The sequence below is a fragment of the Oncorhynchus clarkii genome, chromosome 3 (assembly GCF_045791955.1).
Source record: "Oncorhynchus clarkii lewisi isolate Uvic-CL-2024 chromosome 3, UVic_Ocla_1.0, whole genome shotgun sequence".
In the NCBI taxonomy this organism is placed as follows: Eukaryota; Metazoa; Chordata; class Actinopteri; order Salmoniformes; family Salmonidae; genus Oncorhynchus; species Oncorhynchus clarkii.
This window is the reverse complement of record NC_092149.1, coordinates 49,179,992-49,193,074: the sequence shown is the minus strand read 5'-3', so window position 1 is coordinate 49,193,074 and position 13,083 is coordinate 49,179,992. Positions and strand designations below refer to the sequence as shown.

The 13,083-nt window shown below is 47.0% G+C and overlaps 1 protein-coding gene across 1 annotated transcript in view; it reads right to left on the bottom strand.

Moving 5' to 3' along the window:
* Window positions 1–225: 225 nt before the first annotated feature.
* Window positions 226–13,083, bottom strand: part of LOC139405996 (histone deacetylase 4-like) — a 170,795-nt gene continuing 157,937 nt past the window's right edge. Inside the window, exons 21-25 of the mRNA XM_071148452.1 lie at window positions 11,646–11,764; window positions 8,802–8,935; window positions 1,571–1,655; window positions 1,191–1,326; window positions 226–892 (exon numbers count right to left, since the gene is read on the bottom strand). Of these exons, the coding sequence (XP_071004553.1) occupies window positions 865–892; window positions 1,191–1,326; window positions 1,571–1,655; window positions 8,802–8,935; window positions 11,646–11,764 (502 nt within the window). The 3' untranslated portion in view covers window positions 226–864. The remainder of the gene's footprint in view (window positions 893–1,190; window positions 1,327–1,570; window positions 1,656–8,801; window positions 8,936–11,645; window positions 11,765–13,083) is intronic.

Below are 13,083 nucleotides of genomic sequence, written 5' to 3'. Positions count from 1 at the left end.
TGAGATTTCAGTGGATATACGCACACTTTCCCATCGAGTTCAAAATGGATAAACACCAACCTTTGCGTGAAAACTGGCGCCCGCAAGGTTCAGACTATTTCTTGTGCGCACGCACCTTTGATAAATGAGGCCCCGGGTCAGCTGTCCATCGTGTTCCCCTTCTCTTTTCCTCGCTCCATACCTTTCCTCTTCTGCAAAAAAAAACAAAAAACGCCTGCCTTTGCCAATCGAGAAACGTGCCAAGAAATATCAGCAAACCCTGCGACATCTCTCCTTTCTCAAAGTCTTTCATGAATGGTAACAATCAAACATTCGTAAAACAAAGTAGTAATGACATCACAGGGCTCGGTTGCGGTTTTTCGTGAACGGAAGAGGGCAAAGGAACAAACGACAGAAAGAAAAAAAATGAAAGGAGATGGCTAAATGAGAAATTCTGTGTCTGGAGCAGTACTTCGAACGTAGCGAGTGTGTCTGTTCCAAAGAAGCACAGACACTCAATGTTGCCAGCGTGGGATGATTCAAAGTCACCTTAGATCCCACCGGTCCTGGAGTAAAGACCTGACAAAACCCGGAAACCCGGCGCTCCTTGTGTTCTGCCTGCCCACGTAGAGACGGAACCACACATCGGGGGCGTTTTAGTCCGAACACTCGGGGCGAGTGAGATAGTGACGTCTTCCATTTCCGTTTCATACCGAGTCGTTTTATACGTTGCCCCCTGCCCCCCCCGGGGCTGGTGCGCCTCCTGGACAGGGTGCGAGTGGGGCCAAGGGGTGGGGTCAAATTTAAATGGAGGTTGGCTGAGTACTAAATGGGAGTCCTAAATTGGAGACCTTTGAGGGTCTCTGAATGGTGAAGGGGTCTTGGTCAGCCCTCCATAGGCTCCTCCTCGCTCCTGGAGAAAGAAGGGACAATGAAACCTGTCACAGGCAGCACTTCCACACTACACATGTCAACTGCAGGAATGTGTGAGACCTGTGAATATCAGAAACCTCTGCACATTTAGGATGGATCAAAATGTTTTTTTTTTATTGTACTGAAGAGCTAAGATGTGACCTTCGGTGTAGAACGCACGCACGCACGCACGCACACACGCACGCACGCACGCACGCACGCACGCACGCACGCACACACACACACACACACACACACACACACACACACACACACACACACACGCAGGAGGGACATACTTCCTCTGCTTGTTGGCCACAGAGAGGGAGGCCATGGCGGTGACGGTCTCGGCCTCCTCCGTCTCACACCGGCAAGCCTCGCTCAGAGAGTAGCTCAGCGTGGAGGCCCCGCGCTGAAGAGAGCGCCAGTTTTTACCTACAGGACAGGACAAAGGTGAAAGGTTAAAGGATCATGATTATAACATAGAGCAACTACACCAGGGGTCAAACAACTTTCGTCATCCAGGGCTGAGTGCTGCTTTTTTTCTTTTCCGATCTAAGACCATCGTTGAGAGTTTACGGTGAATGCACACTTGCAAATCAAACCCCTGAATCATTTTGTGGTTGTAGCACATAGAGTGGGACCATTTCCTGTGTGCGTAGAGTAGAGCGACACTCACTGTGTGCCTCCAGCACCTTCTCCATGGAGTGAACAGCGTTGGGGTTGGGCCTCTGCTGCATCACCTCCTCAGGGATAGGATCCAACTGGGGAGAGACACACATACACACTGGAGTGAGTGACAGGTTACATACAACACGGCAATAGCGGAACAAAAAAACTGACAATCCTAACTTGATTACTTCTGACTGTGGACTTCTGCCCAGTGTTGAATCACCCAGCCAGCCCAGCGGTGGAGAACAGTTGGACGCAATAACAATAGGCTCACAGATGCACTGCAGCCTCCCACTCAAGGAGCTACTCTCCACCACAGGCTACAATGTGTGCTTTTGTGCTGGGTCCCACTTTACACACGCGCGCGCACACACCACACACACACACACACACACACACACACACACACACACACACACACACACACACTATGGGAATACTCTGTTCAGAGAGTCAGACGAAGCCATGAAGGAGAGGAGAGAGGAAACGGGGGCATTCCCCAAGCTGCCTTTCCAATCCGGAACGATTCCATTTCCCTCTGGCTCACAGTGTGTGCTGCTTTTTTCACCTTGTGAGCAGAACCCCCCCCCCCCAAAAGCCCCAAATACTTCTATGTATAAACACCGAAATAAATAAAGGCAGGCAGCTGTATTTTTTGCCCTATCATAACCTTGCTCAAAACTGAAAAGTGGAGGAGAAGCTAGAAAAAGTCTTGAAACATTAGAAGAAGGAAGACGAGAGGAAAGAGAGGAAAAAGGGATCGCCGGTCGGTCCCGTTCGGCCAAGGCTGGAAGTTTTCTTTTAATTAAAACAAATAAAGGGTGGGAGGGGGTGAGGAGGGCGACGGGAGAGGCCAGTCTAAGGAGAGGGATACTTTAATCCGGCTGTGGCACGACAAGCTGCATCATACACACACACACACACACACACACACACACACACACACACACACACACGCAAGCAAGTGTGCAAGTAAGTGTGCAAGCACGCATGTGTACACACGCGCGCACAATCATTCACACTCTCACTCACACACATGCAACATTTTCTAGCCCCTTGGCCTCTTTATTACAGCCTTACATATTCTAATCTTCTTTCAAAACATGACAATGCCTTGGGAGGGCTCCCTTCAATCGAACTTGCATTGCTGTACAGTATCTCATAATGTTTTGTGGTACTGCAAAACACACACATACTGTTGTCCTATCATTCACTCCCTTGAGTTTGAGCAGCGGTGGTGCACATGGATGTCCGTCATGCAACTCCAGCACCTTTTGAGGAAACAGGCCTCAGAGCGCAGGTCTATCAGTCCTAAGATCAGGGGTTGGCGCTGGTCCAGTGCACACATGCATGTACAGACAACGGAGCACTTTGTTCAATCTAGGCGTCACTTATGCCAGGCCACCGGAGAGCCCTAAGTGACGCCCACCAAGTAGAGGGACCTTACACTCAAAGCATGTTTAAAAAAGCTGGGACACACTGCTAAACCATTCAAATACTGCTGAGTTCGGTCCCTATCACTCATCCTTCTGTCTAGTTCTGATCTTATTTTCTCTCGTTCCTCACAGGAACGAGCCAAGGCTCCATGAATGTGTGCCCACTAATGTGTTTGTGGTTTTCAGTGGATCACTTCCAGTTCCTAGCAGCCCAGTCATCTCTCCACCACTACCCCCTCCTCCTCCTCTACCCCACTACCCCAGGCCTCCAGCCTGGCCTTGCACCATAGCCAGGGAGGGGGTCCCCACACGGGGCCAGGTCGGGGGGCTCGGTGTCTGTCTGTCAGTTTGACGAGCAGCTGTGCCGCACGCCTATAAACTTTAATGACTCTTGTCAGCGCGCTACGGGCCTGCCTGGCAGGTATGACACACACGGCGCTCCCCACGGCATCCACCGTGACGCAGGGGGTTTATTTGAGTTTCTAACCTCTCTAACCACACCTCTCTTCCCTCTTCTCCACCTCTCCTTCATCCCCCCATCTTCATAGCGAGAGAACCATTGCCTTTTTCCAACAGAGAAAGTGAGCGAGAGAGAGAGAGAGAGAGAGAGAGAGAGAGAGAGAGAGAGAGAGAGAGAGAGAGAAGAGCTTTTGTTGGAGGACAGTATACTATCACTGTCCGTTGCTGCCTGCCTGCTTAAATCCAAATCGGTCTGTTTGAGTGTGTGGCACGGCTTTCAAACGCATGAGGGGGAAGCCAACAAATAAAATACAAATTCTGGGGAAGGCGGTGAAACCATAACACTGGTTGGGAGGAATTTGACTTGTTCAGTAGACTCAAGACAGCTATTGGTTGTTGGTTGCTTGGTCGGGGCGACGGATCGATCGCTGACACCAGTTGATTATGCTGTGCTAGTTTAACGAGCTATCTACGTATCGCGCAAAGCAGGTGACCTTTTATGCAGCGTTGGTACTTTTCTGTTCGCTAAAGAGAGTGAAACGCTTAAGCCTGAGAGGGCCAGGTGAAATGGACCCTGCTTACTGTAGCTAGAGTGTAAACATCAGGGATAACTTATTCAGCGACTAGCAACAATTGGCGTGTTGGCCTGTTGTTTATCAAATAATTGCTAACGACCCCAATTTGGAGGAGGGGGCGCAACATCTGTTTGAGAACATTTGTCAATTAGTCACGAGGTCAGAGTTGACTGGCATCGACACCAATGCATCATTCATGAGAAATTTAACTAGAGAGGCTTTAGTGATTATACACTCAAAGCGTAAAGTTGATTCACCGATTTTTATCATCCCCCCCAAGCTAATCCAAGCCACTTTCAAAGGAAACCCAATGCTCGCAATAGCAAAATTAGTCTTAACCTGGCAATAAAATGGGGGAAAATGTTTCTCACTGTGGAGTGCCCAGTAAAATGTTTGATGGACACACTACAGTCACACCGGAAGCAGTGGGGCTGTAAACCCAATCTAGACGTTTGGCCCCGATTGTGGACCTGTCTTAACTCCTAGTATGTCTACATTTGAGACCTTATTCTTGGGCCAATGAGAGACCAATGATCACTTCTGGTAATACATTTATCCCCTTACACTGTGTACAAGACAGTAGTTTTGGAATTGTTAGTTAGATTACTTGTTATTACTGCATTGTCGGAACTAGAAGCACAAGCATTTCGCTACACTCGCATTAACATCTGCTAACCATGTGTATGTGACAAATAAAATTTGATTTGATTTGATTTGATTTGATTTTCGTGTCGTGTTTTAGTGAAGTCATTTTTAGTGTTGCTCGAATAACTGAAAGCCCTGCCTCTGACTTCACAAACAAATACAGCAACAGACTAGCATCTCTACGTAACACACACACATCCGTGAACACACACGACCCCCCCCCCCCCCTCTCTATCCGCCACATCAAACTGCCGCTGGCGAGTCATTACGCTGCATTCCAACTCCACTACACTTGACCTTTTACACTCGCATCCGGCCATTTTGATTAGCAACGTTTTAACTCTCTCTTCTTTTATCTGTTTTCGTCTCCACTGCCTTGCGTTTCTCCCTCTCGTGCCATTGCAACTCGCTGAACGGGTCATCGCACTAACGAGGGACTGATCTGCACTTGTTCAAAGACTGACAGGGCTCTAGCCAAACACCCAATGAGAAAAGGCAATGGAAAAACACAGTGGGTTTGGCCAATCACCAGTGTTTAAATACGGCGTCCGCTCACGGCCAGTCAAAGGCAACTAATGAGCCGTGTGTTCTAGCTCCTTATCAACGGGTGTTGTGGCGTTGCGTTTTTCCTCTTGCCCAACACCCGGCGTGAAACTCGAACCCCAGAGCTCGCTGGTTTATGACAATAGCTTCCTCCCCCGACTTCAAATGATTCCCCAATTTCCTTTGATTCTGCGATCTCTCTAGGCCTGTTGGTGACCCTGTCGGGAGAGGTGTGAGGGTAACCACTTTCAGATGTGGGCTGGTGACGGGGGCCCTCGGAGGAGGGAGAAAAGGGAGCCTTACAGGGCCAGGGCCTCTTTTTAGACTTCCAGACTCGCTTTGACCTGCCCATTGACCCCACGAAACAACCCTCTCTACTGGCTACTGAAACATGAGACCATCCCAGCCCTAACTTTTCCAGGAGTAGCCTTCCATTCTTCCTCTTCTTCTTCTTCTTCTCTCTCTCTCTCCTCTTTCTCTATCCTCCTCCATTGCCTCCATGTATTAAACCAAGTCATTACTCTCAGTGGTAAATTGGAGGAGAAGGGACTTTGGAGAGTGGCGTTGCAGGCTCCCGGTGGGATGTTACTGTAATCGTCGTCATGGCAATGACCTCTGAGTCATTCAAAGGCACCAGTGCAGGTAAACAGATTAAGGTTATTGCATTAAAGGGCCAATCAGCAGTTGCAACAACCGTTTTTGGACTCTTGAAGAATATTGATTAGAAATCCCTCATGAGCATAGTTCAACTGTTTCACCCCATCAGAACCAAAGCTTGTTTTATTCTAATGTTTGTAATCAAAGTAAATGTAAACAAACGTATAGTTTCAAAACATGGATGGTCAGTCCTTGCATCCATAGCTCGGTTTATGAATTTGAGAGTGGTTACATTTCTCCAGCCCCAACCCTTAGCTTTTTACCAAAACAGGGACGGGGTCAACACTGTGTTATTGTTTCTACTGCTGATTGCCCCTTTAAGGCTCAACAGAACGTTTGTGTAGCTCCCCCTCCAAAGCAAACCTTGTCCCAGCTCAGAACTGTTAAGATCTAGTTCTTCTGACAGGTTAGCATTGCTGTGGGGCTTAAATTTCTCTCCAGGCTTTGAGGTTTCTTTGGTGGGTTTAGAACGGTTTGACCGCGATCCACTCCTCTCCAATGCCACAGCTGGTCCCCGTCACTCTAGATCGAAGCGGCAACCGGTTGTTCGCTGCTTTCCCTTTCTCTGGGGCGGTTGGTTGCGGTGACCACATTTTATTAGCGTTGGTTCAGCATTATTGTTCTGTTTGTTTTGCTTCGGGCCCAAGATCCACATTGGAGCAGGGCCATCTGGTCTTTTACGGTTCCAAGAGCTTATTTACTGCCTTGTCTGGAGGGAGGGCTGGAATAACACCGGCACCCAAGCCAGTCCTCTTATCCCCCAGTCCAGTCTCACCAGACCGTTTTATCTCTTCCTAGCGTTATCGACCTGTACTCGACTTCGCCAGCACCTAGTGCAATACTAACAGTGTGCATGAATAATCATCCCGCGTGCACATCCATAACTTTACGGGTTAGCCAGCTAGCTACCTTTCCAATATCTCTCACTCGTTGTCCATTTTGCTGGAGTAATATACGCCGGTGAGCACATGAAAAGAAATCCCAGCGGTGCTTCCAAATTTGTTACCCACTCTATGATCTTATAAGGTAAACCGAAATGCCAAAACCCCTGTTTACTTGCCTTTGAATCACGAGGTAGCATTCCGTTTGACAGGTTTACAACAATAATAATACACTTACACACCACTCTTTGGTGCACTATTAGACCGAGGGGCAGTACATTACGAGTTATAGCCACGTACGCCTCTCGTTAATGGAGGTTTTAAAGTTGCACTGGGCTAACTGGCACATGGCTTAAGCAGGTTCTCTCCTTGTCTGTGTCCCACCATATCCCCTAGATAGTGCACTACTTTTGACCAGGGACCACAGGGCTCTGGTCAAAAGTAGTGCACCATATAGGGAATAGGATGCCGTTTGGGACTCGAATCTTGTCCAACGAGAAGAAAACACATAGAGGGTGTGTGTTTGTGGCCTGGGCTGGTCTGGTCTGCAGCAACACTTAAGAGACGGTCACTTGCTCAAAAAAAATGAAGTTTCTACAAACGCAGGATGCAGGGGCCTGGAAATTCACTACTATCACAGTGTTCTATTTCAGCCTCTGACCACTGCACTCCCTCTGTATTAGACATGACATCAGCACTTCATCTGTTTATACTAGCCAAGGGACAGCACTAGCCAAGGGTCAACACTAGCCAAGGGCCAGCACTAGCCAAGGGACAGCACTAGCCAAGGGACAGCACTAGCCAAGGGACAGCACTAGCCACGGGTCAGCACTAGCCAAGGGTCAGCACTAGCCAAGGGACAGCACTAGCCAAGGGTCAGCACTAGCCACGGGCCAGCACTAGCCACGGGTCAGCACTAGCCAAGGGACAGCACTAGCCAAGGGACAGCACTAGCCAACCCGTTTAATTGTCTTCCGATATTTCAAGTGTGGATTATTCTTATTCAATATTTAGATAGGACACTATGGTCCCTATGGCTTTCAGCTGGTGCCCACATCACAAGTCCTCAGGGTCTTTCTCAGGTCATTTGTCTTGATGAACAAAACGTGGCTGACTTAAACGTATAAGGACAGAAGCCAGACCTCAAATAACTGAAACAGTTATGGTGGCATACACACACACACACACACACACACACACACACACACACACACACACACACACACACACACACACATACACACACACACACACACACACACACACACACACACACACACAGACATAGACACTGACGCAACCATACACTTTCCTCTCCATTTGGTTATAGTATTCTTATGGTAAAGATATTCAAAGCGCCAAAGCATGTTATCATGGAACCAAAATCTAAAATTATATCTAAGCCATGGCCAAGAAAACACTAGACTCCATCCATTATCTTGTGAAAAATCAGTGGGCCTGTGCCATGAATCACAGCAGACAGAAGGCTCTGGTCAAAATGAGTTCACTACGTAGAGAATAGGGCGCTATTTGGAACGAAGACAGACAGTTGGCTCAGCTCCAGGTCCAGCCTACACACATCCACAATTAACCTCAGATTCTTCAACTTGACCGTTGTTACTTCCTCCCTCTCCCTGGCGGTGGTATCCTCCCACACTGGGCAGTGGGGACAAAAAGTGAGAGGGGATGGATAAGGGATGGAGAGAAAGAGAGGATGGAGATCTCTGTTAACTCACTGTTCCAGCTCTCTCCACCCCCTCTCTCTCTCTCTCTCTCTCTCTCTCTCTCTCTCTCTCTCTCTCTCGGTCTCTCAGTGGGCGGCGGCATTGGGCCAAAGCCCTTTCAGCACCACACCTATGACTGTGCCAACGGCCCAGAAAGACGGCATAACCACCCAATCAGAGCGCCGTCTGAGCTCTATTCTCACCTCCTGATTGAACTGGATGTGTAGAGACACTCTCCCTAAACAGGTGGAGTGGCAAATGAATGAAAACAAATAAAGAAACCCCTCCCTCCCTCCATCCTTCACTCTCAAGTATTACCTCGATTCCTAGCAGAGCAGAGACGCAGGCTTCGGAGGCGTCACAAATAGCAGTGAGGTCGTGGCCCCCCTCCAGGGCCAGTACCATGCGGCCTCCGGCTAGCCCCATCAGCTGCCTGGTCAGATATCCAAAACCTGGGGAAAGGAGAACGCATGTGGTTGGGGTTAGAGTTCGTCCATGGCGACTCTGGAGCTTGGACGGCAATCAAAGAAATGCATAGAGAAAGCGAGGGGAGGCGGAGGGATAAAACAGTATTGCATCATATTTTCTCGTTAGATTTAAGAAAGAGAAAGCACCAGGGACTTACTCGGCCTAAATGCATAATACGAGCCAGGTTTATTCTGAATAAATGTGGCTCAGTGTTTTGGCTCAGGCCGCCTGTGTTTGATCCTCCGGGGGTTTTAGTATATACATTCCGCCATACCACCCTACACCCTCCTCAGACCCCCCTCTCTTAGAGACCCAGCTTTAGGCTGACATCTCAGAGATAGTTGTAGGGAAAGCTCTTTGCTGGTACGCCTTTCTGCTGCTCTACCTGAGCCAAAGACAGACGCTTCCAAACAAAGTCGATCCTGTAGCTTTGTGAACGTGAGGGGAGGTTACATGGACAGGGCCAGAACAGTTGGATCTGATCGTGTGTGTGTCTGTGTAGGTGGGACTGTGTATGGTAATGTTACTAGAGTCTAGTAACCTTTCGTACGAGACTGTCATTGGCTACTTAGACTCTTTCAGATCAACCCAGCAAAATAAATCTGATTTTGTCATCTGTCAGAATGGCACATACCACGCATGCTGGCCAGCCACAATGTCTTTTAAATCTATTTTTTTTAAGTGTGGTTGCAAGACTCTTCCTCCTCATGGCCAGAACTAGTGTTTCTGCATTTACCACCTAGCATGGCCTCAAACACTTAGATCAATGCAGCCTTTCTCTGAAAGGGGTCTAGCAAGATTTTTTCTACTTAGCCGGACTCAGATAAACTCATGGATTCTATTTGTTGTGTCTGTACATACAAGGTTGTTTCTGGAGTGATTGCTAACTAATGTTAGCACAATGACTGGAAGTCTATGGGATCAGCTAGCGGATTGCGCTAACGCTAGCTGAATTTTTTCAAGTTCAGTCTCAAGTCAAGTAAAAAAAAATGTATCTATACATGCAATGACTGCAAATCTTTGACTATTTACTGAGGCGACCAGACAGCCCTTTTCCTTATTTTGTCTACAACAGGTTTTGATGATGTAATTGTAAAATAGGGACCTTGTAACAGTCTTAAGGTCATGAAATCAGCAGAAGGCAAGGCATGTTGATGTGGTCAGAGTGTAGATTTATTTACAGGTCTTGGTGATTCAATGGTAAAAGTGCCATATCACACAAAATATACAAGTAGATTGACAAAATATACACAGCCCAAAAGAAATAGCTCCTGTGTCAGACTTAACCTGTCCTATCTGAACCGGCACAGGTAGAGGGCAAGACTGCACAGCCTCCCCTTGAGAAAACAAATGTAATCTGTCTAACAGGAGCTCACGAAGGTACATACTGTATATTCACTTGGCCCCTCCCAGGACCATAAAATTACCCAATTGGTATTTACAACCAATAAACTGGTTCTACAATGTAAAAGGCAATTTCCACATCCATTGTTACATTGGTAAATGTTTCTTAATCAGACTTAATGATTATTAATGATATTTCCTCAACATTCATACATGGAACAATACTTTTCTCTGTTATGCAACACACTGACACACACTGAAGTGTGGCGCGCAGGCCACCTAGCCTATTTCTATGCGCTCTGAGGCGAACGTAATAATACGCACAACCAGAATGACAGAGACATACAGTAGGACACAGACACACGGAACTCCGACATAACCCGGAAATATGAACAAACAAAAACCAGACATTGAATTAAATAAACAGAACTTTTAACCTCATGAGTCTCGTTAACATTCATGTGCACAATAAACATTGCGCCCACTCCAAAGGGTAAGAAATGATTGGCTGAATGAAAATCTATCTGATCAGACAGAAATGTGTTGCAATAAACGGTACCGGTATAGAATGATTTCCATGCTAGCAATTATTGTAGGATTAGAGGGAATATAGATTTAGCACATATGCATTTAAATGTGTGAAAGCAACAGCAAGGAACAGTGTTTGAGTTTGGAGAGCGCAAGTGGGGAGACAAGCCTATGGTGCGTCCTCACCACAGTAATAATACATTTGAACAACAAATTCCAAATGCAACCTCCATAATTAAATCAATTTCAACCAATTTTGGAATACCAAAAGACCAGCAGGCCTAATTGTGGCTTGATACCCCATTGCTGGTGAGCTTGCAAAGTAAAAAGTCACTATTCTCGATCACCAAACTATTTTTGGACCTGCATATTTTTTTATGATGGCAATCCTTTCTCCCTTACAACTTCATCTTGGCACTGCACCCGATCCTATAGCTGTACAGCAAATCAGCAATCTGTTCGCTAGCTCACCCGACCTGTGTTGATTGACAGTTTGCTGGTCCAATCAGAGGGCCAATTGTGCATTTCACTAGCCAATTTGTTGCACGTTTCTTTTGCGAGGTCCGATGCTGCGGCTACTGTCTCTGGCTGTGTGGAGAGTAATCCACGGTGACTCTGTGCCACAAAATGAGTGTCAAAACGTTACAAAACCTGGCATGATAATTTAAAGTCATCAGTCTCAAGTCAAAGTCGAATCCCGAGTCTTGATGCTCCAAGTCAAAGTATTTTTTTTTAATATCAAGTCAAGTCATCAAATTGGTGACTCGAGTCAGACTCGAGTGTGCTGGTGGAGAGAAAGGGGAAAAGGAGTAAGTCACTTACATTTGGCCGTCAGCCTGTACCCTCCCAGGGGTGATGGATGGCCCTCCACGGCATCGAAGCCAGACGACACCAGCACCACGTCGGGGGCAAACTCGTTGGCGATGGGCATCACCACAGTCCTGTGAAGGAAAAAAAAAGAGTGCGAGTGAGACAAGAAGCAGTCAGTGCCATCCTCACCTTTAGTGACTAACCTAAACATACCTACTGGTAGACACCAGCTAGAGGCTGATGTTGGTACTGTCCACTGCAAACCAATAGAGACGGGTTGGTTGTTTAGCAACAAAACCGACACGTGCACAACTATGGGGCAAATCAGACAGGGTTGGCTAAATTGTTGACAACATGTAAACTATATTTCATCTCCAATGTTTATTGAAAACATACATAAATTGGCACAATGAACACTTGTTGCCTCTCAAATACATTGCTACAGTTTTTTGCCATATTAGCATAGACGTGTCAGTCAAACCAAGACATGGTATCAAGAACAAGATACAACGAGCTGTAACGAGTCACCTACTATTCCCCACATGGCAGCTTCTTGTCGTTGTTAGCTTACTAGCCATCCAGAATTTCAACAACCGACAGCCTTCTGACCCATTGAAGTGTGCGTATCGTTTTCGGACATTGTCAGCTAACCCGTCTATGAACCACATACTGTACTTACAGTGCAATGTACCTGGCCAATTGGCAGCCACTTTAACCCAAACATTCAGTAAACAACACATAACCTCACATTCAGGGAATCAAAGCCACAAATCCTGTGTTGGGAGGAACATTCCCCAACAAACAAGGCCGTAGAAACCCCCAAAATACAAAGTGTGAGAGCAAAGAGGTCACATGTCAGGTAGTAGTGAAAGTGAACCGGAGAGAAAAAAATAATACACAATTACACAATGATACTTTAGTTCGGAGGAGAGGCTATCTCGTTGGTCTGTGTTGATGGCTGTGTGGGTGTGGCAAGTGAGGCCTTACAATCTGCCCTCTCTCACACAGCTGGAGGAAGGAAAATAGATACATTTGTTATCTATCTCTGTGATACAGCAACCCGTGGTTACAGTGACTCAGGCCTGAGTCCCAAATGGCATCCTATTCTATGGGTCCTGGTCAAAAGTAGTGCACTATATAGGGAATAGGGTGCCATTTGGGAAACAACCCTCCATCTGTTGAGGCTATAGTTAGAGTATTTCCCTGTACTCCTTGTACTCTAAGTAAAGCTTTCTTGAACCACCTGTGTAAATCATTTTATGCGGTCAACATTGTTGTCGTTGAACTGAGAGGAATCGGTCTGAGAGAGAACGTTAACAAATGTGCCTGTGACAACTTCAATGTTTGTCATTGTGACAGGGCATCTTTAGTGTAGGTTCCGTGGGACTTATCTGAGTGACAGTATGAACGGCTCTCCCAGTGCAGCTGTGTGCTTGGTACAAGCAGTAGA